The 26,251-nt window shown below is 36.4% G+C and overlaps 1 protein-coding gene across 30 annotated transcripts in view; it reads right to left on the reverse strand.

Annotated features, from left to right (window-relative positions):
• CREM (cAMP responsive element modulator) overlaps positions 1 to 26,251 on the reverse strand; it is a 72,484-nt gene that overhangs the window by 13,863 nt on the left and 32,370 nt on the right. For 11 of the 30 annotated variants that reach the window (XM_086714558.1, XM_086714553.1, XM_086714560.1 and 8 more), the window contains 4 exons: positions 21,073 to 21,219; positions 18,150 to 18,247; positions 17,647 to 17,789; positions 8,486 to 8,674 (listed from right to left, as the gene is read on the reverse strand). In XM_086714558.1, coding sequence (XP_086570684.1) covers positions 8,486 to 8,674; positions 17,647 to 17,789; positions 18,150 to 18,247; positions 21,073 to 21,219 — 577 coding nt within the window. The other 19 variants (XM_086714566.1, XM_086714572.1, XM_086714564.1 and 16 more) reach the window with 10 other exon arrangements.

Below are 26,251 nucleotides of genomic sequence, written 5' to 3' on the forward strand. Positions count from 1 at the left end.
TGCATCATGATATAAAATGTGGGCCATGGTAAAAAAAGTGCATAAACCAAGTATCTTAGATCAGTCCATTTGGTTCACCAATTCACACAAGTAGCCCAAAATGATATAATCCAAAGGTGGGTCCTAAAGCTGCTCTACTATTCTTTCAAAAAAGTCTCTTAAACCCTATGCTCTTTGGGCTCTTCAAAAAAAAAAAAAAAAGTTTCTCATTTTTAAACAGCATTTCAAAATAGAATTGGTTCTGTGAAAACTAATCAGATTCTAAAAATAATGATTTCCAAAACTAAATGAGGTCTTGTGAAAAAAGTTTGACATTTTTTAGTTTTAGCATTTGGAAATTTTTAATTTGGAAAAACTAACTCATGTTTAACCATTATGAAAAAAACTGTGAAAAGAAGTCCATTCAAGGATGGTGTATGCTCATTTTGTCACATAAATGTATAAAAATGTTCACTTATTTACAAACAATGGTTTAAAATATATGCAAATTTTTACCTTTAACTTTCATCTTTAAATATATTCTGTGTATTTTCAAATCTTTTATATTTTACTTTTCTCTCATGGTTAGACATGAGAATTGGAATTAAAAGTTAGTAAGAAAGATATAAACCAATTAAAATTTTTAGCAAATAAACATATGCGCAAAATGCCTTTTGCTTCTAGCATATGACATGCAGTATTTGAGATTAAGTCCATCTATATCTTACAATAAATTTGTTATTTGAGAACTTCTGTAATCTATAGCTTCTCTAAAATTTCATAAAAAATCCTGAGAAAAATAATAGTGCCTCAAGATAATTTTCAAAACGCTTTAATACCGGTTTTAGCTGCTCAAAACAATGGAATGTTCTCATCTAGGAAGAGAACCGAGACCCACTAATTCTGAAAAACTAAACCGTGGTGAAGCTGTTCATAATCATCCATTCCACAGGAATTCAAGTGCAAATTCAGAACAGAGTTAGAAATGAGACATCCCTGAATAAACAACAATGCAACCACATACAGGATATTAGTAACTAAGTCAGAATCATTACCTGTACTTAAGAAAAGCAAACCACGGAAGGATTTCGGATCACAACTTTAAAGCACTGTGACGGGGTGGGAAACAATTTAAGCCCAGCACTTCCCTGACTGAGCACTAGAGGGCACTCTGACTAGCAAGTGCCGGGAGCGACCAAAGGGTACGGAAATCCTCGAGCTCCTGAGCCCACCTCTCCCCGGGCACGTGCCGGGCGGCCTGAGCAGGAGGCTCAGCCTTCCCACGTCCGTCCACAGCGGGACAGACGGCTGCGGAGTTCTGCTCAGCCAAGCATTACAGGTTTCACAAAGTTCCCCCTCGTCAAGCAGATACTTACCTCAAGATCAAGAGAAATGTTAAAGTAAGGCTTACGAGAAAAGCTATTCAGTCTAAGAGCGATCTTGGAGATAGTGGCAGCGGCGAGCTAGTTAACAGCTCTAAATCTGTCAGCAGCACTTGACAAAGCAGAAAGGAACTGACTAAATCACAGCATGACTCGGGGCTGACGTCAATGTGCAGCTCGCTTGGAGTTTAACTTTTCCACTTCCCTGCGGAACACGATTCCAGGAAATGTAGTGACGTCAGCCCTTTGAACTCGATTAGCTGAGGTACAGACCATTTTAAATACAGGAGGAAAGAAACAAGTAGGCACACAAACACCCCTAACACGATGGGTTTTCCTATTCTGTTTTGGAGCAACGTTTGTACTCAACAATGAAATCGGAAGCTTAATTTTTTACAAGTTTAACACTACGTATGTTTAACTTGTAGCTGCACTGGATTTGCAACAGGTTGCAGATGAAGTAACAGTTTATTTTAGTAAAGCAGTATGTGGAAGACGAGAGACAGGATTACTGCCTTGGTCAAACAAACGATATGCTGAGCAAAGAAGCACTTACGCTAAGATGCTTTAACAGAGTGTGTTGAATACATACAGATACATATTAAAGGAAACTTCTTACCCCTCAGCTAATAGAAAATTAGCACTTTTTGAAACACTGAGGGTCCTCATTTTTCTAAACTTCAAAAAAAATCAGAATTAATTTAAATCTCTCTTTAAAATCCTTACCTGTTTCATCTCCAGTTACAGCCATGATGGGCTTCTGCATACAGAACTGTCTTGCCTCCCCTATCACAGGTCCACATACAGTGTTCCAAACTAGCAAGCATGTGCAGGATAAGTAGGAGTAACTGACATCACAATGACATCATTAGCCTATCACTGCCATCAATTTGCTTTGTCACAGAGGAGCTCAATGAAACCAAACCCCTATAAAAAACCTTCCCGTAATAAACCATATTAATGTTTTTGTTTCTTATTTTTACATAGAAATCTGTGGTGGCTCTGGCAAAAACAAAACAAAACAAAACAAAAAAAACCCAACTCATTAGCATTAAGTTCCAAGATTGTTTCTCATGGAGCAACTAACTTCTTTATTATTGTTCTATCCAAGGTTTCTAGAAAAACAACGAGGGTATAAACTACATTTTTCGTAACTTAGGAGAAAAAACATAGAGATTAAAAACAACAAAAACCTGATAATCAGCCCAGAAAAACATTGTGAAATACAGAAATGTATTTCTTAGACACTTCTAAATTCATCAAGAAAGAAATATCCATCCACCTTCGTTCACTTAACAGTTTTATTCGCTGTACTATTGCTACAGCACCATAAAATCAAGCTGTTCCTAAGGTGACACAGAATTTGCTAATTTCACTTAAAAGGAGTAAATACATTTAAAAAATTCACTGTGCCAAATGTAAGAACTATTATGTAGCATTCTTCCATAAATATTAGTTTGAACCACAGGAATTTGCTATTTGATCTTTTTGACCCACAAAAACAGCAACTTCATGAGGCTCAATTATTTTATTAAGTTAAAATCCCGTGAAAAGAATTCGGGGATTTAAAAAAAAAATTCATAAATAAATCACAATTACTACTCATAATTTTTCTTAAAAAATTTTTTAATGTTTATTTATTCTTGAGAGAGAGACAGAGAGAGATAGAGTGTGAGTGGGGGAGGGTCAGAAACAGAGGGAGACACAGAATCCAAAGCAGGCTCCAGGCTCCAAGCTGTCAGCACAGAGCCTGATGCGGGGCTTGAACTCACAAGCTGCGAGATCATGACCTGAGCCAAAGTCGAACGCTGAACCAACTGAGCCACCCAGGTGCCCCTCATAATTTTTCTTTTAATGCCAAATGTTATTTGGATCACTTAATGAATGTTCAGTGCATAAAGAGCTAGATCATTACAGGAGATTTAACAGTGGCAAGGTTAGACAAAAAATTAGGTCTTGGTCCATATAACAGACCATAGTCTGGGAAAAGAAATGATTTGCATGTCTACTACACAAAAATAAGTGACACAGCACTCAGGCCTTTTATCTTCACCAGTGGGTTGAATAAAACCCATTCACTTACATGATTAGAATTCAACCTAACCTTATGCCAACGAAAGGGCATTCCACCACATTTTTGCCTTATTCAACTAAGCACTTTTTAATAAAGGCAGGACTTTATACTCAGATGGAGGTGGAATTTCTGGGAGTATTTAAGATTCTACTAATTCTCCAAAGCACATGAACTGAAGACATGTAGTTAAGTAAGAAAGTCTAGAGATCAACCCGGACATTGATCCCAATCAGAGGCTCCATGACAGACTCTTTTCCATTCCAGCCCTATCTAAGGGTTTGGGTTCAAGGGTACTGGTCAATTTTATTACCAATTTCAGAAATTTCAAATTTACTTTAATCTAATTTCTTTAAATTGGCACTTAGGTGTTCAATAAATATTAGTATAAAAAAAGGTGAAGGAAAGAAAGGAAAGAAGGAAGTTCGCTGTTTGGTTGATTACTGCTGTTAGTGAAGTTTTAATACATTCCATGGACCAGATAAACTCAGTTAACCAGCACATAGAACTAATAACATTTTCACAGAAGAAGAGAATTTCACGTTCATTTAATAAATAGTTATTAAACATTTATCATATGCCAGGGACTGTGCTAGGTACTAAGGATCCCTATCGAAACAGAAGTTACTGTCTAAGCATGTCTCACGTAGTCTAAGAAGGTACAGTAGGAACTGACCGCACGTTACCTGAACCAGATCTGCAGGATCGGGCAAGGCTTCCTGGAGGACATACTATCTAAGATGAAGCCCAAAGACTGCAAATGATGGGCATAAGTGTTACTGTCAGGGCAATGGCTAAGTGTGAAGCCCTGGAAAAGTGAGAGAGCATGGCACAGCACGGAAAATTAAAGAAAACCAGCACACAGCTGCATTACAAAAGAGGGAGAAGTCTAGTAAAGGAAGCAAGGCCTAGATCAAGCAGCAATTTGGGTGTTAAAGATTTTGGACTTTGTCTAACAAGAAACAGGCAATCACTGAAGAATTCTGAACAGGAGACTGACATGATTAGATTTGAATTTTAGAAATACCACTCTGAACTGCAGAAGTGAGAGTAAAATGGAAAAAAGAAAAGGTTGAAGGCAGAGACTTTTGTTTTTAAGGATTATTAGTAGCTCCCAGAATTACTGAGAGGGATGAAGAAAGGGAGCCTGAACTTTCAGGAACGATTCTCAAAAAAACTGGGCCAACAAGGGATCTGCCACCTCTAGCATGATTAGGAAAATCAGGAAGCTACTCCACAACTACCAGCTTCAGGGCAGCCACCTGGCAGAGGGAATGACAGGTCAGAGGGGACGGTAGCCGGAAGTAGAATGAGGACAGAGTGGAGAGGGGTGGAGAGATGTGTGGTTTGGCTGGGAGGAAGAAGGGATGACACACGGGTTTCTAGCCTGAAGCAACAGGCTGGGCAGTAGTTCATTGCTGAAATAGGGTAAACCAAAAGAGAACTGGGGTGGGGAAAATGGATGTGGTTTTGGTCTTAAAAAGTCAAGAGATGTGTGTGGAACCTCTAAGTAGCCAGCTGGAGTCAGGGGCATGGTCACATTGAACTGAAGCCATGGTCAGGCAGAGTGCTCAAGTCAGATGAAAGAGGGCCCAGGATTCAATCTTGACTAACACCACTAACACTGAAGAGATGAGCAGCAGAAGACTGGACCAACCAAGGAGACTGAAAGAGATGTAGAAGAAAGAGAAGAAAAAAATGGTAAGAATGCAGTATCAGGAAAGTGAAGGAAGCAGAAGTCAACCGTGTTAAACACTGCTGAGGGATCAATCTAGAAAAGGTCTGAGAACTCACAAATTGCTGTGACCTTCCAAAGGAATGACAGGATGTAAGGTGATAGAGAGGAACATGAGAATGCCCACTGACCCTGTATTGAACATAGAAGTGGAACTCCTACCCACCAGTATTTTATTTTTATTTTTATTTTTATTTTTTTAAAATTTTTTTTAAACATTTTTATTTATTTTTGAGACAGAGAGAGACCGAGCATGAATGGGGGAGGGGCAGAGAGAGAAGGAGACACAGAATCGGAAGCAGGCTCCAGGCTCTGAGCCATCAGCCCAGAGCCTGACGTGGGGCTCGAACTCACGGACCGCGAGATCGTGACCTGGCTGAAGTTGGACGCTCAACCGACTGAGCCACCCAGGCGCCCCAACCCACCAGTATTTTAAAGAGAAGGGAGAAAAAGGAAAGGAAAGGGCAAAAAAGGAAAAGACAAAAAAGAAAACAAAAGGAATAAAGCCTGAAAGGGAAGAAACAAACATCTTACTAGTATTTGATATAAACATTCACATACTATCAGAGGTAGATTCACAAAGAATATGCACGTTACCAGAAGTAATTTTCAGTTTGGCAAGATTAATAAATAAAAAAAAACTTTTTAAAAAGTTAGTGATATTTACCTACACCAGCAACTACTGAAGAATGTATCATTCATACTAGCAACAAAAACCATAAAGCATTTAGGAACTAACTTAACAAAGAATATGGAAGACTTCCATTCAGAAAATTTTCAACTGTTAAAAAAAGTTAAAATAAGATCTACATAAATGAGACATTCTGTGCTTTGGAATAGGTCAGTTTAACATTATGAAGACCTCAGTTCTCCCTCACCCTTGTACGCTGTTGGTAGGAATGTAAATCAGTGCAGCACTATAAAAAACAGTATGGAAGTTCCTCAATAAGTTAAAAAAAGAACTACCCTATGATTCAGCAATTGTACTACTGGGTATTTACCCAAAGAAAACAAAAACACTAACTGGAAAAGATATATTCACTCCCATGTTCATTGCAGCATTATTTACAATAGCCAAGATATGAAAGCAACCTAAGTGTCCATTGATAGGTGAGTGGATAAAGAAAATGTAGTGTGTACACACACACACACACACACACACACACACACACACACACACACACTGGATTATTATTATACATAAGAGAAGGAAATCTTGCTATCTGTGACAACATGGGTGGAACTTGAAGGCAATAAGCTAGGTGAAGTCGGACAAAGGAAAGACACCGTATGATGGTACTTGCAAGTGGAATCTTCAACAACAACAACAACAAAAAAAACCCAGAACTCAGATACAGAGAACAGACTGGTGACTGCCAGAGATGGGGAGGGAGGTGCTGGCAGGAAGGGTGTAAAATGGGTGAAGGGGATCAAAAGGTACAAAAAAGTCCTGGGGATATAATGTACAGCATGGTGACTACGGTTAATAATACTATGTCGCCTATTTGAAAATTGCTAAGAGACTAAATCTTAACAGTTCTCATCACAAGAAAAAAGCAATTTGTAACTGTGGTGATGGATGTTAACTAGACTTACTGTAATCACTTACTGTGTTTTAAACAAATGTCAAACCAGTACAGTTGAAACTAATGATATATGTCAATTATATTTGAATTAAAAAAAAGACTTCAGTTTCCCCTAAATTAATCTATAAGTTAAATGCAACCTCATTGCTGGTTTTATTATTGTAACATTATTTAGAAACTCAAATTTGTTCTAAATGCATATGGAAGAATAATGGGTCATACAAGCTAAATCAGCACTAATAGAATTTTTTTTTTAAGATAAAAAAGGGAAACTTGTTCTGAGAACAAATCAGTATGGTACTGGCATACAGAAAAGGAGACCAATAGTACAAAATAGACAGTTCCGAAACAGATCTGAGAATACATGAGAACTTACTATATAATTAACATTGCCCCACAAGTTAATGGGGAAAGGATAAACCATTAGTAGGAGAAAACTGGCTCCATATGTGGAGAAAAATGACAGTGAATTCCCACCTAATACCATACACAGAAGTGGACCTGGGGTGGACTAAGGACATAAATGTGAAAGGTAAAGCTATAAAGCTAATATAACTAATATAGAAAAATGTCTTTGGCTTACAGAAGAGAAGATTCCTTCAATAAAACCCCAAAAGCACAAAACTCATTATTGTATGATCTATGCAAAACAGAAAACATTTTTAAAGCTCTCCTTATGTTAAAATATCAGGTTTACAGTAGATTTTCCACATAAAAAAAGATAAATTAGAAGAAATGATGACTTTTTATGATTATTTATTTAGACATAGAGGGTTCATGGGAATCAGGGGAAATAAAACAGATGATTTTGATTTTACAAAGTAAAGAAAACAAAATACTAGGGAAGTACTATGGATTTTTTTACTCCATATATGAACTCCTTCAGTTCTTCATATACTTTTATTATAGTCCACATTAACCTCCAAAACACCTAAGGGTAAAGCTAATTATCAAGAGACTCGTCAGTCAGAATCTGCTTTTTTTCCATACTTGCAAGACTTTCAAACCAAAAGAATGAATATTATCCCCCTTAAAATTAGTGCTACATCAAACATCTAAGCAAATGCCAAGAGGAATAGAGTTATTAAATTAAAATATAGGATTTTTGCAAGTTGTATTAAACACATTATAGTTATTATGAGCACAAATGAATGATATTAAAACAATGTATAACTTGAATTTAACTGAAATCTTAGGTTACCCTGAAAGCTTAGGGCTACATCCCAACTATTTTATTTCACTACTTCCATATGAAATAGAGTGGATACCTGGAATGGTCTAGAGAAACAAATATCAGCATTTGTTTTGAAATGAGATGTCTAGAACTTAGACTTGAGTGTAACATCTGGGGAAAACCCCCAATTCAGTGCACCATGCACTGGATACTTAAATCTTCATAGACCAGGTAATAAAAATATGTATTAGGTATAATATTTATAACCCCCAGAGAAAGGATATTTAATTAATTAAAAAATTCTCTCATGTGTCCAAGTCCTTTTTCCCCATCATGCTACCCTGATTGGAACCTTTCTTTAGAGCCGGTAAAGCCCGCGAAAAAGTAAAAATCATATAATTTAGCTTGTTTAACGTACTAAAATATTCCCTCTTCAAGCCTTTTAAAGTGCCTCCCCCCACCCCAAATCTGCCTCCTGTATATTTCATAAAACTATAAAATCACCACTAAATGGTGTGATACAGTGTATTCTAAATGTATTAGATTAATAAAATGTACCTTGCACAACAACCTGGCTGCCTGGGACAAAGAACTGCTGTGTGCCATCAGCTGACTGTGCTGCATACTGTACAATTGTAGCACCTGGAGGAGGAGCTCCTGAATTTGTCATTGTTAATGCCTGTAGTCCCTGAACACCATCAGATCCTGGGTTAGAAATCTGGATTGTTCCACCTTGGGCTATAGCAACTTAACAGAAAGAGAAAAGAAATATTAGAGAATTTCAAGATTCATTTTTAATAATCCCGTATTGGAAGAATATACTGCGGGCATATTAATTACCAACGCTCTTCATTCTCAAGTTACCCTTATATCTCTATGCTGAATTGATAGGGAGGTCCTTCTTCATGGGAAAACACTCTGAAAAATCTCATCAACCCTTGAAGATATGTTATATTCAGAATTATTTGAAATACATAGAACCCACGGAGTTTCCCTCCTCCATGGTATCCAACCAACTAAATCATTTAAGAGGAAGAGTGGAGATGCAGACAGGGAGAAAGTTCAGCTTCTTGATTTTCTCCACTCTTCCAGATGTTTTTAGTTATAGATAAATAGCATTCTTCTAATATTTAAAACACGGTCAGTGCAATTCTATCGAGCATCACAACTACAATGAATTTATACCTTCATTCAGCTAACTACTTTCTAACCTATCAAAAGAAAGTAGCTTTAAATGGAACCTATATTACTATATATTTTGGTTTTAAAACTTAAGTCTACAAAACTGCAACCTTTACCATTTTGACTATGTGATGAAATATAAAATATGAAATATAAAATGTTACATTGGAAAGGATCTTAAAAAATAACCACTGAAAGAATTTGTGCTACAATATTTATGTCTACCAAATGTCCTGAATAACTGCAGCTCATAGCAGCAGATAACGAGGTAGACTTCCTCTGAACACTGAGACCTGCCAGCCATGTTTAAAAGTTAACATATTAACCAAAAGTTTCCAAAGAACGGATCAAATGTTTTCTTTTTGAATTTTACTCTAATTCAATTCATTGCTAATTCAATTTCAATTCCTGTTAAAATATCCAAGACTTCAGTATAGTTTAACATAAATAGTATGACCCTATGTTTTAGTTTAAGTACCAGACATTAAGTAGAACCCTTCAAAAAAAAAAAAAAATCACATATAAATCAGCTCACTAGATTTACAATGAAGGTAACAATACATCAGAATAACACAAGGCCTATAGATCAATGCAAATGCCTTACAGGAATGTTACAGTAGTGGGGGAATGTATGTCAATATTTCCAACTTATTCTCTACCGTTTTTTTCCAGGATCTAAGCAAAGGCCCATTTAGGTGAAGACCTGATTGTATAAACCTGTCAGAACTACTGGAAAGAGTAACAATAAATCTTTAGTTCTAGGACCTAAATTAAGAGAAAGATGGGTTAATATTTTCAAAAGGTTTCAGCAAGATGCATTCTCTGTGTTTTTGTTCTTTGACAGGCCACCATTAGGATATAATTGACAAACAGTGAAGAATCAGTTATAGAATGTCAACAGTGCTGAGGCTGAGAAACTCACGTAATAACCTTTTGTTCATCTGGCTCATGTAGAGCATTATGTTCTGTACACATTTTATTTTTTAAAGTTTATTTACTTTTGAGAGAAAGAGAGAGAGAAAGTGGGGGAGAGAAGCAGAGAAAGAGGGAGAGAGAATCCCAAGCAGGCTTCACACAGCGCAAAGCCCAACATGGAGCTCAATCCAAAAAACTGTGAGATCACGACCTGAGCTGAAATCAAGCGTCATACGCTTAACCGACTGAGTTACCCAGGTGCCCCTCTGTACACATTTTAAAAATAAGATTTCAAGGGTCTCAGGGTTCACCCTTTATAATAAATAAAAGTGTTTGGAAGAAACCTAACTATGCCTACTTTCTTAAAAGAGAAGTAAGAAAAAGAGGAGGTATTGCTTCCTCAGATCTTCATGCCTGGATGTGAATGAATTTCATATGTTATCATATATTTGAATGTGTGTTTTCAGTTGACAGTTTAGTGTCAGAAGAAGAGGCACAGGCCGTGTATGCACAGTGTGGGAGAAGCACAAAGCTGAGTGTATTAACGATGAATGATGGCTATCATTTCGTGACAAACTGTATCATAAACAACTGAGCCATTCCTGAATCTAGAATTCAATAAAGTATGGCTTTACGTTCTAACTACAACTTAATTTTCAATGCCAATGCAATTAGCAAGCTTTGGGACTAGCCTTTTGTAAAAAAAATCTAAGGCGAGAGTAGTTGCTGCTGAGGGTAAGAACATGAAATAGATAACAAAGACCCTTACTTTTTTCTTTCCATATTTTCTTATTTTTTTCAATGTTTCCTCATAATTCCCATCAAAACTTCTTTGCTTTCACAGTGAAAAGTTGATATATCAAGAATTTGTTCCTCTCAGCATTTTATTTTCTGGTCATTATATAATTAGATGTGGAAAATAAAGCTAAACACACATATGCATACAACCTAGCTCTAGGGGAGAACATTTCTACTGATAAGTCTTGTACTTTAACCTGGCTTTTATTTTTTATACCAAAGGCCCTCTTGATTTTGGCATTATCAAATGGCAGAAGATCTTCCCATTCAAAATGTTACCTCTCATTTGACAATTAACAAGATTTCCCAATGCTTCAGGATACTAGAATTAGATTGTGTGTGTGTGTGTGTGTGTGTGTGTGTGTGTGTGTGTGTGTGTGTGTGTGTATGTGTGTATTCAAGATTTGAAGAGCAAACTTTTAGGCTACAAAATATTCAAAGATAGCAAAATATGTGCTTTCAGTAAACACACATCAAGATACATAGCAGGAAAATTTATGATGAAATTAACTGAGTTTAGTCACACCTTTTGTTTTACTTATTTTTAAATTTTTTTTAATGTTCATTTATTTTTGAGAGAGACAGAGAGACAGAGACAGAGAACAATCAGGGGAGAAGCAGAGGGAGAGGGAGACACAGAATCTGAAGCAGGCTCCAGGCTCTGAGCTGTCAGCAAGAGCCCAACGCAGGGCTCAAACCCACAAGCCACGAGACAATGACCTGAGCCAAAGTTGGACGCTCAACTGACTGAGCCACCCAGGAGACCCTACCTAATTATTTTTTTAAAACTTATGGAAATTTTCTAGCAAACATAGAAGTACAAAGAATTTTGTGTCATCTATTTTCCCTGCCCACTCATTCCCAAACTTTTTTTTTTTTTTCTGTTTTTGGTCTGGAGTATTTCAAAGCAAATCCCAGATACATCTGGTTAATCATTTTTAAATAAAATGATAGGCCCCTCTGAAGGCCATTAGTAACTAATGAAGTTAAAATACCTTTGTATTTCCTACTAATTTTACTTTGGGGACCTAGGCTTTATTAATGTTTTCTTATAATGACACATGCAACTGGGGCATAAAAGCTTGTATCTGTGGCCACACTGCTGATCACAATGAAGAGTTCACACTGGTCCACAAAGACTGATTGGGACTCAAGCATAATTAAAAGTGTTTTTATTTTAGATTATATGCATACTGATTTTCCTCTTTTAAGTCATCAAACATTAGTTTGATAAAATTATCTAAACTGAATTAAAATTGAACAGCTAGATTATATAATCAATTAAATTCTACTTCAATGTCTGTTATTAAGTGATTCAAGCCTGCTAGCATATTATTGGTAGTAGTAATGGTGGGTAGAGGGTAGTTGCCCTAGCTGCTGTGAGAGTTAGCTTTTTCTTTTTTACTCCTAAAGTCTCAGGTAAGCTATACCCCATAATTAAGTAGCTCACTCTATACACAGGTTGAATGTTGAGCACACTGACCTTACATGAAGAGTATGTCTAGAGTGTAATTCATTAATGCACTAAATATTGCTCTACTAAGGTGGTTTTAGTGGTTATACAAATGTCTCTGTGTACATCCTTATACAGTCATGGTATTTGGTTTCAAGTCTGTGTTAACCCAAGTATGGTTTCCCCATCTCCAACTTACCATACATCACAGTAACCAGTATGATATATCAACTAGTCTAGGGATTAAGTTCTTTAAAATTCCTGTATTTAAAAAATCTGTGACTTCGGGGCCCCTGGGTGGCGCAGTCGGTTAAGCGTCCGACTTCAGCCAGGTCACGATCTCGCCGTCTGTGAGTTCGAGCCCCGCGTCGGGCTCTGGGCTGATGGCTCAGAGCCTGGAGCCTGTTTCCGATTCTGTGTCTCCCTCTCTCTCTGCCCCTCGCCCGTTCATGCTCTGTCTCTCTCTGTCCCAAAAATAAATAAACGTTGAAAAAAAAAAATTGTTAAAAAAAATTAAAAAAAAAAATCTGTGACTTCTACTCATTGCCATTGAGCACTCCTCCCCTAGAGCTACTAATATCACAGGAGTAAGGAAAAGATTATGTGTGGGATGAAAATTTGAGGATTTTGGTAAAAAAATAATTTTTAATTTAAAAAAGTAGTACTTTCAAGTCTTCATAATAAATGAAGAAGAGAAAGATAAATAAGGGTGGAAAACTAAAAAAAAAAAAAAAAAAAAAAAAAAAGAGTTCATAGCCAAAAGAGGAAGGAATAAAATTTACTTAAATTAAGATTTCATCTGGCTTCTTTCTACTTGATACTAACATCTTTATAGTCCTAAACTTGTATGTAGGAGCCAATTCAAACACATAAACATGTAAATGTTTAATTATAACTTAAAACCATCTTTATTCCAAATTGCAAAAAAAAAAATGTAAATAAAACTTCACTGAATTAATTTTAAAAAAGAACAGCAGACCCTAAGTCAGTGAATTCTGACTTAAATTTAAAAAGTGATGGGGCGCCTGGGTGGCTCAGTTGGTTGAGCGTCCGACTTTGGCTCAGGTCATGATCTCATGGTCTGTGAGTTCGAGCCCCGCGTCGGGCTCTGTGCTGACAGCTCGGAGCCTGGAGGCTGTTTCAGATTCTGTGTCTCCCTCTCTCTCTGACCCTCCCCCATTCATGCTCTGTCTCTCTCTGTCTCAAAAATAAATAATAAAACATTAAAAAAATTTTTTAAATAAATAAATAAATAAAAAGTGAGCATAGAACAGAACCTGTGAGTACTTGTGCCTTGAAAGCCAAGAGGTGCATACAGCTAAAGAAAGACCAAAACAGCCTCATGCTATAACAATAGCAACACCAAGATTAAAAAGTCAGATTTACATTAAGCAGATACCTTCTATGTTTGCTTTGAAAGCTATCTTGGGAGAATTTAAGCAAAGTCACTACTAAGAATTATAAATGCAACTGCATTTACTTTAGAATGTATGCACCTATCATGCAAATTCCTTTTATGAGGGAATGGAATTGGTGTTTACTCACAGGAGAGGTCTCCTAAGAATTCTAAATTCTTTTAAGCAGCCCAAAAAGTTCACATAGATCTCTTTTTATGATGGATTTTGGACTGAGCCACTTACCTTTAATGTGTAAGAATTCCAGTAAGGATGAGTTAATACAGACACATTTTAATAAGGTTCATCATAAAATAGAGTAGGAGCAAGCGGAGACAAGGGACATTTAGGAAAAAAAAAAAATCTTGGGTGATAGTCCTTAATTGGTAAGAGAAGAGGTCAGGTATAGCAGAGTAAGGAATTAGAAAACAAAAACCCAAAACAAACAAAAAAAACCTTTTTCATTAGAGAAAATTTAATGAATTAAGAAACTGCAAACTTAAATGTCTTTAGTTGCTTTTACTCAATATATGTGTATGACTCTCATTTAATGGAGATCTTAAATGTCTTAGGCACAAGTAACATTCTTTGCGGATTCTGAGATTATCTGAACTGCTATCTTTCAGAAATATTCTTTTGAGACATACAAGATTTTCTTTGGCCAGAATGACTTAATTGGCATACAACAAACCTATCACTAAGATCTGTACTTCCAGTAAAGATTTTGCAAGTGTAGCTCTTTTACGTGGTGTTGCAGTAATGAATCCCTGCCTATTTAGTTATTTTTACTACTCCCTGGGAGTAGCCTATTCTAACTTTCACTTCTTAGTTTCTGTGATTAAAAAAATAAGTTGAAACAGTAAGGCCTACTTCTGTCATATAGCTAACTTTCAATTATTAAAAATATAACTGATTATATATGGGAAAGCCTGAGTACACTCATTTATATTTTATTTCTTCAACTTTGACACACAAAGTCCTTTAGTTCATTTCTTTTTGTTTTTAACCCCAACTACCTCATTATACCAAATTAAAAATAAGCAATCTAAAATAATAATCTTTGAGGGAGCCTGGGTGGTTCAGTTGGTTAAGCAACCAACTCTTGATTTCAGTTTAGGTCATGATCCCAGGGTCGTGGGATAAAGCCCCATGTCGGGCCCCACACTGGGTATGGAGCCTGCTTAAGATTTTCTCTTTTTCTCTCTCTTTCTCTCTGCCTCTCCCCTGCTCATGTGCCTGCTCTCTCTCTCTCTCTCTCAAAATAAATAAGCATTAAAAAAAATGATAATCTTTGAAAAAATAAACAAAGTTTGGGGGAAAGTCATCCACGAATAAAAGTTGAAGAAAGAATTAAACCTAAAAAAAACACATTTTACAGTAAAACCTTATAAAAGGGTCTCGAAAACAGATACCCAGAAGAATCTCCAAAAATTCTAGTAAAATAAACTCCTCCAGTCTAAAAACCAGTAATTGTTTCTATTTCTAGATATCCAGGAACAACATGAAAGCATTAATATCTGTTAAGTTATTCCTACTAAGAAATACGATTAATGAAAATGGATCTTGTCTATATGTAAATATACATTTACCCTCCAATTAAAGTAAATGTCTTCTAAAAACTTTAAATGTTATTCACCTTTCAGAAGAAACAATTATAAACCTAAGCAAGTGTCGCTAAGTGTCTAACAGATGCATTTTTAACAAAGTTAGTGTCACTTTTCATGAACCAATAAAACTGGTAATTTTTACCTGCAGACAGCACATACAGAACAACCACAGCCTTTAGTTAAAATAACTACCAGGATCTAGTGTATGGGTCCAAATTAAAGAAACCTCAATAAAAGACAGTCCATGACTTGTAACGTGGCAAACAGATAAACGTCCGACTTCTAATCTTTTGACTTGCTATTCTCCTGACTTGACCACCCCACACCCACACTGACGTTTCACACAAAGCCCCTGCTGCAGGCACACACACTCAGAGCACAAGAAATAAAGGCTCTGTTGTTAGCTGGAGGGAAAAGTTTAATGACCATGTAGGAGACACTGCCATAGCTACCTTACAGCTCTGTTTTGTGTCAAAAGTAGCATGTCTGGCTTTCTCCCACTTTTACCTGTTATTTCCTTTTGCCCAGAGTTTGGCAATTTTGTATTATTCCCAATTCAAAGACCCTGAGATGGGAAAATAAAGCTTCTCTCTCTGATCCAGTTAGTGAATGGCAGGACCCAGTGCCTCCTGCACATCATCTGTAGCCTCAAAATTCTCTCAACCCAATGTTTTCACAATTTCAGATTTTCAGCTAATAAACTAGGCAAAATAAACTACAGCACACCCCTCTGTATCACTTGTAAAGAGATCACCACTTCTATAAACTCTGAAGCAGCACCGGGAAATGCCAGGAAATATTTAAGGTGACAGCATCTTAGATCATTCCCCAAACTTTAAGATGTCTTAGCATTATTTTATCAGTAATTTCCAACCTTTTTCCTACCACATCACAAATAGAAACTGATAGTATGTACACAGCCCACTGCTCAAGGCCAGATCTGAATAGCCAGGAGTCTCCAGCAGCTCCAAGCCCTGGTGGGCCACGCTTGGGGATGGAGGCATGAGGCGCTCACACTCCCGTACCTGTGTGCTACACTGCAGAGGCATACCAGTTGGCAAATTCTGACTTACAGTTCTAAAACTCCCACCATATATTCCCACTGGGCCAGCAAAAAGGCATTTAAATCAGAGAAGTAATACAAGAAAAATAACAGTTAAAACCTCAAGGTGTAACTCTTTACAGAGACAGTGGGGAGTTTCCTTTTCCTAACATTGACTTTGGACATGTCCACTCAGCACCCTATAGAGGCTGTGGACAAATTATACCCCAATTCTGCTAGGTATCATGGTACGAGCTACCTGAAGAACCACAATTACCAAGGGAGATTTAGTTTAATATTGCAAATCTGCCACCACCAAAAGAAAAACCTCTAAAAAAACTAGTGACTACATAAGATCTGTTCACATATTAAGGATTATAGTTTAACAGCCACATCTTAAGATTTGAGAATTTTTCTAGGTATTACTTTTTTTTAAAGGGAAAACAGAAGACATATGTAAAATCTTACCATCATATTAAACCAACATAGTACTTATTACCACACATATTCCATTACCTAAGTAGCTTTTTTAAAGATGGGGTTTTTTTTTCTGTCCTTTTTCTGGCTTTTCTTCCCCCTTTTTTCTTTTCTTCCTAGCTCTTGTTTTTTTACTAAAGCATTTTTATGTATATCAAATGTACTTGATTTGGGAAAAAATTAGTGCTTTAATTAGAGCAAAAAGCACAGAATTAACAGCCCATTAAAATGCACAAGACTAAATGTGAATGTATCTGTTTATTTACAGCTTTTGATGTTTAAAATTTCAAATAAAATGATCTGTCCAATGGCTGCAGTTTTTAAAAATAAATCATTTTTCCATTCTCTTCTAGAAAAAGCTGCAGCACAAATTAACAAAGAGTAGTGAAAACATAATTACATTTAAAACATAATTTAGAAAACATTATGTACCTCTTTTAGATTAGGAAGCATAATATGTAATTGTTGGTAACAAAAGCCAACAAGAATGAAATACAGACATTTATAGCTTATGTTCACATGCATCTTATAAAGACAACAAAAAACAGGTAAGTTTTAAACTTTTACTAGACATGAATATAAACATATAAATAGGCAAACCCTCCCTTTATTTTCACCCAAAAGTTTTCTTCTATATTCAGTCAAAAAATTTTGACTTTTCAAAAGTATACGACAGCTGTCAGTACAAATCTCTTACTTCTTTAACATTTACTTTTCATTCTATGATACATAGTTTGGATATTATGATGCATTTTAAAATGGAACAGTTTAATGCTGAACCCAAGTTGCTTCAATGTAACTAGAGAAGACTTAAAGCTAGCACTGTACCATATCGAATGCAGCATACATACTGTATTGCCCCGTGCTAGTCTGATATATGCTAGTCGGTACTGCCATGGTAGCGATGTTAGGTGGCGTTCCTTCTTCCTCTGATTTTTCTTCTTCAATCTTGGGAACACCAGGCACATCAGAGGAAAGTTCATTCAGTATTTTTCTAAAACATAATTAAACAACAGAAATAATTAAGATATTTGAATGAAATTTAAAACAAAAAAGCTATAATGGACTAACTGCTTTGATATAAAATTATTCTCCTTTTTTGGAAAAAGTATCATTACAGGGGCGCCTGAGTGGCTCAGTCGGTTGAACGTCCGACTTCAGTTCAGGCCATGATCTCGCAGTTTGTGGGTTTGAGCCCTGCATCGGACTCTGTGCTGACAGCTCAGAGCCTGGAGCCTGCTTTGATTCTATGTCTCCCTCTCTCTCCGCCCCTCCCCTGCTTGCACTCTCTCTCTAAAATAAATAAACATTAAAAAAAAATTTGTTTTAAGTATCATTACAGTAGGAGACTTACCTATAAGAGGGTCTTCGTGAAAGGATTTCTCTACGTTTATGAGAATCAATTACACCTTCTGAATCTGCAGACTCATCTGTCTCTGCAATCGTTGCTACCTATAATACAAAAGTTTCTGAAATGCATCATAAAATATATGACCTCCTTCAATCAAAAAATGGTGCTGAAGGGTCTGTGTGTGCAGTACTAAACCAGCTGCTGGCAAAGCATCCAGCAACAGAACACACAGAACCTACACTAAAGCAGCTCACACCTGGTATTAGGAAAAGGAGCACAGACATACACATTTCAATTGTAGAGCAGGTATGTGTGGAAAGGAATGGGACAGATAATAAATAGTACAGAAATGCAAATGAAAGTCGTTGGAATGGCAGGTAAGGCTTCACAGGAAAGGACTAAATATAAGATACATAAGACCTAAGATCTCAACCTTGAACATACTCTTACAAATCCAGCGGGGGATTGAGAGGCAAAATAAAGCATCTCTACCTCACTGCCCTCTTCACAATACCACAGCTGACTTGAGCTAGGTCTTCAAGTTAGACATTAGATAGGTTCAAAGAAGCAATTAAAAAAGTAAAGGGGCGCCTGAGCAGCTCAATTGGTTGAGCGTCCGACTCTTGGTTTCATTCAGGTCAGGTCATAATCTCACAGTTCATGGGTTCAAGCCCTGCATTGGGCTCTTCACTGACAGTGTGGGGCCTGAGTGGAATTCTGTCTCTCTCTGCACCTCCCCTGCTCACTCGCTCTCTCTCTCTGAGTAAATAAACATTAAAAAAAAGAAATACTAAAAAAAATAAAGAAGCCTGATTAAAGTTAGGATTTATATATCAAGAAGGTTGGGGCTTGATGGTGGTAACTCCTGAAAGTCAAAATAAGGAATTTCTCCTTAAAAGAAAGGTCAGAGTTTCATTTTTCAAGTCACATGATAATAACATGATTATAAGGAAAGGGTGAAAACTAAAATAATGAATCTCTACAACATGACAGTTCTCAATATATTTAGCCATTATAATTCAGGGCATAGGGTAGTTCTGAGTTTACAAAACTCACTTTCCTTATTGTTATAATTATATGAAAATTTGATTTGGGCAAAATCAAAAGAACTTATTAACATGTCAACAATATGAGCAGGAATATATACTTCCCAAGGCACACTGATGTACATCTATGTTCACCTACACATACAATCTTATACATCTCTGGTCATAGGCACTCCACACATAAGCACACATACCAATAGAACTTAGAAAAAATGTTGTTGCAATCAACAATCATGTATCACCACCAAACATTTACCACATTATACTGGGCTTTCACACATCTCTCATATAATTATAACTAACCCCTTATGTGAGGTAGGATACTATTTTAACCATTTTAGAAAGGTGAAGCCGAAGTTCATGTACAGACATTAAGTGACTTGACCACTGTTCAACAAGTAGGAATTCTAAGACAAGATCCACTGGCACTTACCTCTACCAAGACAATTAAATCATCCACATAACAAAATCCAAAACAGCTTACTGAATATAAGGTAATACTTTCTTCCAACAGCAGCCAAGTTAAAACTAGAGTAGAAATACCTGCACCCCAACAGAAGTCATAATTCAAAAAGGAGAGTGGAAAGACTTTCTTGTTTTATAATTACAGTCAGAAAGATTCAGAAAGTCTTGGAATCAAGAGTCATTATGGAAAAGAACAAAAAAAAGACTGCTAAGAATGACTCTTACTCTTTTGAAAAGATACCTGTGTAGGAAAGATAGCTAAGCTTTTAATGAATGTGGATTTATTACTTCAAATATAATTTTGCAAACTGTTTCATTATTCTGCAATAAGCTGTACTCAAATATGCAAGGGACGAGATTAAGTATGCATATCTATGTTTTCCTCAAGATCTTTCTGTCATCAACTATGTTCAAGTAAATTTCAACATTTAAAGGATAATTACTGAAGTAAAAAAGGAACAGAAATAAATTCAATAACCAAAAATTACACTGTTAACTGCAATTAAAATAAAAACTTGGGGCACCTGGGTGGCTCAGTCATTTGAGCATCCAACTTTGGTTCCGGTCGTAACCTCATGGTTTGTGAGTTTCGAGCCCCTAATTGGACTCTGCGCTGACAGCTCAGAGCCTGGAGCCTGCTTCAGATTCTGTGTCTCCCTCTCTCTCTGCCCCTCCCCCATTCACATTATCTCTCTAAAAAATAAATAAACATTAAAAACATTTTTTTAAATAAAAACTTTAAAAAATGCATACTTAATTTATATCTATTTATGCAAAAAATGTTTTAGGTTCAAGAAATGTTAAGGATTCGTGACCAACTTTGATAATAATAAATAATAAAATAGATCTCCAGATCATAACCACAATAATCCTGCCTACAAAAACCAAGGTTTCATCTGAGAGGGGTTCGTGATGTAGAAGTCTAACACCAAGGTGACAATAATATCCTATGTTTCCTACAAATTACACATATTAAAGATAAACTTAAATTTCCACCTACCTACTAATGTGAGTATTCATGAAAACAGCCAATACTATAATCTTTACTGTGTTTATCAGACATCTTTGCCAAAGAATCCTCAAAATATTTTTAAGCACCACTGGAGAGCTTTGCCAAATAAATCTGTGCTTGAGTACAGAGCAACAACTCAAAGAATTACTCATCTGACAATTACTCATTCTGCAAATTGAGAGCTAACAACCAAACTGCAAATCTTTGGTCAAATCTATGTATCTCACAGGGCACAACACACTCCACATAGGAAAGGGAAATTCCTCCAAACTTCTAATAAAAAGATTTGAGCATAAAAGCTACACAAAGAGAAAAAAAGATGGTAAATGAATTCGTAAAAGGGAAAAAAAAAAAAAAAAAACTGAAGAAAGTCAAAGACCAATCATCCAGGAAGGAAGCTAACCTGAACAGTTTGTATTTGTGGTGACTGAATAACCGATGGCTGTGGTGTCTGAATTACTCCCTGGACATGCACAGTTTGGCCCGAAGGTAACTGCACTAGAGTTACAGCTGGGGAGCCTCTTCCGGTGCCTGATCCAGCTACAGAAACCTGCAAAAACGATCATCATTGAGGATTAAGGCTGGATCATTTTCTGTTCTTTTTTTTTTTTTGAAGAAATACCAATCACTATTAGGACTGGCCAATTCTTCCTTTCTTTCTTCTGCTTCTAAGAAACGATGAGCGTGCTGGGGTACTTACCATTAGGAGGCGGTTACTGTGCTGAACAGTCATTCTCTGATGTGATAGATATTAAAGAACCCATGCTCCTCACTTTCAGTTCCCATGCTTCGCTGGCGAAGAATGTTCCAAGCGCAAAGTTCTAAAGCAGTTAAACTACCTCACTACAACATCAAGACTACCAACAGTGAATCCTTATTTTGGCCAGAGTATAAACTACATAACTTCCTAAGAGAAACTGGAGACAGAACTTAAATGTGGTGAATTATTTTTTAATAAATGAAACGTTTGCCACATTCTAGTATTACTCCAGATGCAAGTTAATGCCTTGTCTCTATGCTAATGGAAATCAGTTACTGTTATCCCCCCATAATCACAAAAAAGGCACAGGCCAGAGGAATTCCAAGACCCCTCATGCTCTTAGTGTGTGTGATCCAGAGAAAGTACATGCCTTGGAGCTGGTATGGCCCTCTTACAGATTCCCTCCCTGCTAGCTCGAGCATCTAGAGAAGAGGGCCAGAACCATCATTCAGCTTGCACAGAGTACAGCCATCTCCCAGCACCCCTGAGTGCTTTCAACAGAGACCTGTACCAGCAAAACACAATACCTCCACTCCCCTGGATTTAAAACCTGTTAAGTTTCCTACTGAGTAAACAACCCAATCCTATAGGCCAATGTAATCTTAGAAACTTTGCCTCCTTTTACTGTTTCACTACTCATTATAACCTACTCAAGAACCAAAGACTTTGGATATGAAATAAGTGAAATAAGCTACCAGCTTCTATCATGAATGGTAGTAGAACCACAAGATCTAAAACAAACTTTGAAGGAAGTCTCTGTGTAGTGCCTCACATTAAGAAACACCAATCTACTTTCCAATCTACTTATACTTTAAAGCAATTACTAAAAACTGGGTTTATAACAAATAATAAGATTTATTTACAAGATCATTTCCTTAGAAAGCAAACTTCTTCGGTAACCTGGAAGTAAAAATCGTTCATCCATGCAAGAGAACCTATGTGGTGAGCATTGTACTGGGTGCACTAGGGTATAAAGTAGAATTGACAAAATTAACACCTAAGAAACAATAGCATGCCAAACAGTATAGAACTAATTGCTCCATTGTACAGGTCATGAAAGTCAAGGAGTACAGAATAGAAAGATCAGCATGGGCCTGAACAGTAAGTAGAGGCTTTGTGTAGAAGCCACAACTTGAGCCAGGCCCTGATATGAGCTTGCATAACCAACAGAACAGGGCAGAGACACCCAAAATGTAGCCCACAGAGCAAATTCAGCCCACCTGCCCCTGCAGTATTATTGCCTACATTAGATTTTTGGGGAAAGAAAAAGATCATGTCATAATAGAATCGATAAATTTAATAACTAGAAGTTAAAAAAAAAAGGGGGGAGGATTTGTTTTACAAATGACAAACCAGCACAAAAGACAAAGCTGTATAATAATAAAAGGGCATCCACCCCTTTGTGGACCAATTACCAAAAGGTATTCTTTTCACCACACAAATAATTCTCAAACTTTTTAGTCTCTCAGGACACCTTTATACTCTTAAAAATTACTGATGACTCAAAAAGCTTTTGTTTATGTGATTTATATCCAGTAGGGTGCTGTCAACATCTGTCAATCAGTTTTTGGGAAAGGAGAACCTTGATTTGAAAGGTTTGCTGATTTCCATAATGTAAAAACTCCTACTGTGGCAGATTTCAAGTTACCAATGGATGACACTGAACATAAAGTTGGAAAAAGATGCACATAATTGGCTCTCACAAGTCAGCTCCAGCATACCATTGGTTATGTGCATTGATATTTATCATATTAGAAATGAAAACTGAAACATTTTTACATTTTAAAAATAACAATTCCATTACATGCTAACATAAATAGCATTTTATTAAAAATAATTACATTTCCAAAACAAAATATTAGTGACAAGAGTATCAATGCTTTACTTTTTTGTAAATTCTTTTAATGTCTGGTTTAATTTAAATCAGCTAAATTCTCATACCTACTTCTTCACTGAATCTGTTGCAATATGTTATTTTAGTCAATACCTGAAGAAAATTTGGACCTCACAGACATATCATTGGAAAACAAAGAGTAATATAATAGCTTTTTCAAAATATGTGGATAGTGTTCTTTGTTACTACACCAAAACTCAACAGGTGGTTGCTTCACATAAAGATTAGTTGCAATGTGGAATCTGGAACCATATCAGTTACATCCACTGACCAGTCTTATACTTTGAATGGATCCCATGCATGATTCTGTAACACCATGCAGTAGTTATCTGGAAAATATTGGCTCACTCAGTTAAGCAGATCTCCCAAATGCGGCCCCATTTCATGATACTTTATCAGAAAATCTCATTCATTAAAATCAACATAAATCTCATCAGAATACTATAAATACTGAAAAACTATCAAGTTCACAATGGTAGATGCAGGACTTCCAAAATTCAAACTGCTTAAAAAGCTTAAATTTTTTCATTGACAATAAACACTGTCAATTGTTTTCCTTGAAGTGACAAGCTTACTTCATTTGCTTTTAAGAAAATGTTTTCCAAATGCTCAAGTTTGAATAGCATAGTTTGGCTATTGGCCATTCTTTTAAGAAAACTGATGTCCTATGGGAAAAAAACCCAGCTAGTTCATCTCGCCACTCAATTACTCAAGTGTTTTTCTTCAAGAACACCATCAGTTTTTACTACACAGAAATGCTTTCAGTAAACATACCGATTTCCTAACACAGAATATTAAAATAACATGTACTCAAGGGTCAAGGTTTGATACAATGGGTAATATTTATTGCTTCACCAGGGTATTTTTAAGTGAAACTGGTATTTTTTTGAAAACTGCAAGAGAATGTCCATGAAGAACACAATGACTACTGGTATAGTTTGATGCCTCTGACTTGATTCATGCTAAGGCGCCAACAGCTTTACCCCTACCCTCTTCTATTTTTACACCCATCAGTGCAAGTATCAATATAGAGAAAAAGGAAAAGAAGCCTTAGCATTATTATGAAAATACTTTAGTCCTCCTAAGCCTCCTGAAAGTCTCCTGGAGTCTCTCCTAGGGTTGTGCACACCACACTTTGAAAACTGCTGCTGTATCCCAATGTAGCTCTTAGGCCCTGGCTCACAGCGTAAAGAACTGAGCAACGCAGCAGGCTGTGATATCAACTACACCACAGCAGCACAGCCGGAACCAATATATCCAGTAACCCTGATAGAGAGTTCAGATGTCAGACTGAGTAAAATATAATATGAATTATACCCCAGGGTACTATAAGTATTACAGACTGGACCTGCAGATTGAGATGGCAGATCAGTTTTCTCAAAAGAATGGCCAATAGCCAAACAAATTATGCTATTCAAACTTGAGCTTTTGGAAAACATTTTCTTAAAAGCAAATGAAGTGAGCTTGTCACTTTAAGAAAAACAACTGACAGTATGGTCAGTGATAAAATTCAAGCTTTTAAGCAGAAGTTTTAAATTTTGGAAATCCAGCTTCAAAGACGTTAGATATTTTGAAGAATGAACAACTCAAGAAAGATTCATACAGGTTTGATAAATATAAATCATGTTCTAAGTTGCTTTACTTACCTTTCAAGTATAATTTTCAAGATTTTAAATTATTAAATAATCACTCTATCAAAGTGGCTTAGTGTCAAGAATACCTGCTGTGGAAAGAGAGCTAATACAAACTGTATTCCTAGAATTCTGGAGATGAGTTATAGGAATTCTATAACTACAGTGAAACTTCTCTATGTCCAAACTCTGGGCAGTGCAAAAGCTCACGGGTCAGCTCTTTTGTTAAACTGCTGAAATACACGTAGAGAACCAGCAGAAATGACATACCCTAGAGTTAGAATTAAGATATATCTTTGGGGAAAAAAAACAAAAACAAAAGCAGAAAAACCCCTTAGATCTAGAGACATTATATATTCAGACATTCTATTCCCATTGATTTTACCAAAACTGATGTGACTAGTATTAGTCCTATCGCTGAACTGGTAGAGTTATAGGCTAAACCACTGGTATTCATTAAAAAACAAAACAAAACCTCATGTGGCTCCCTACATTTACATCTTAGTATTATTATTATATTATACTGATCACATGGGCCACAAGTGGAATATACAGCATCTTGAAGTGGTGTATTGTACACAGGTGGCATAGAACGAACACTGGCAATGATTCAAGAACATGCATGGAAGTTCTAAAGCCAAAAGTGGGTAAATAAAGAAGCATCTTTTTGTTTTGTGTCAGGTGGTAGATTCAGTTTTAGGTAGGCCAGGTTGAAAGCAATGGTAGGGCAACGAAGTGAAAATGCTAATAAGAAGGAGAATTGTGTGACTGATGCCTTAGAGCCAAAAAAACAAAGATCTGAGCAACACTAAGAGCAATCTATTAAAAGTATTATAATTACTTTATTCATAATGTGCAAACAGAATTCTAAAGAAGCTCCGGAAAAAGAAGAGAATTAATAGTCTTTCCTAAAAAGACATTGGTAAAGGGACATAAACTTTAGTTCATCTGAACTAAAATATGCATACTGCAGGTAGAAATAGAGAAATATTTCTTATAAATGTCAACTACTCATTCCAAGGCTAAATACACACAAAAAATCTCACAGAAACAAGTCATACTTATGAATTAACTCATTCTTTTATTCTCTTGACAAATACTTATTGGGAGCCTGCCATGTGGACCAGTCTAGACAGTGGAGATAGTGAAAAAGTTTCTGCTCTCCCAGATCAGGACAGAAAACAGATGAAGAGACAAATGTATCATTTTGGGGGTGTTAAATTCTTCAAAGAAAAATGAAGCGGAGTAAGAGATCAGAGAGTGACAGGCAGGGGTAGTGTGGAAGGAGGCTAATCAA

Source organism: Puma concolor, chromosome B4 (genome assembly GCF_028749965.1).
Source record: "Puma concolor isolate L17-30 chromosome B4, mPumCon1.1.hap2, whole genome shotgun sequence".
In the NCBI taxonomy this organism is placed as follows: Eukaryota; Metazoa; Chordata; class Mammalia; order Carnivora; family Felidae; genus Puma; species Puma concolor.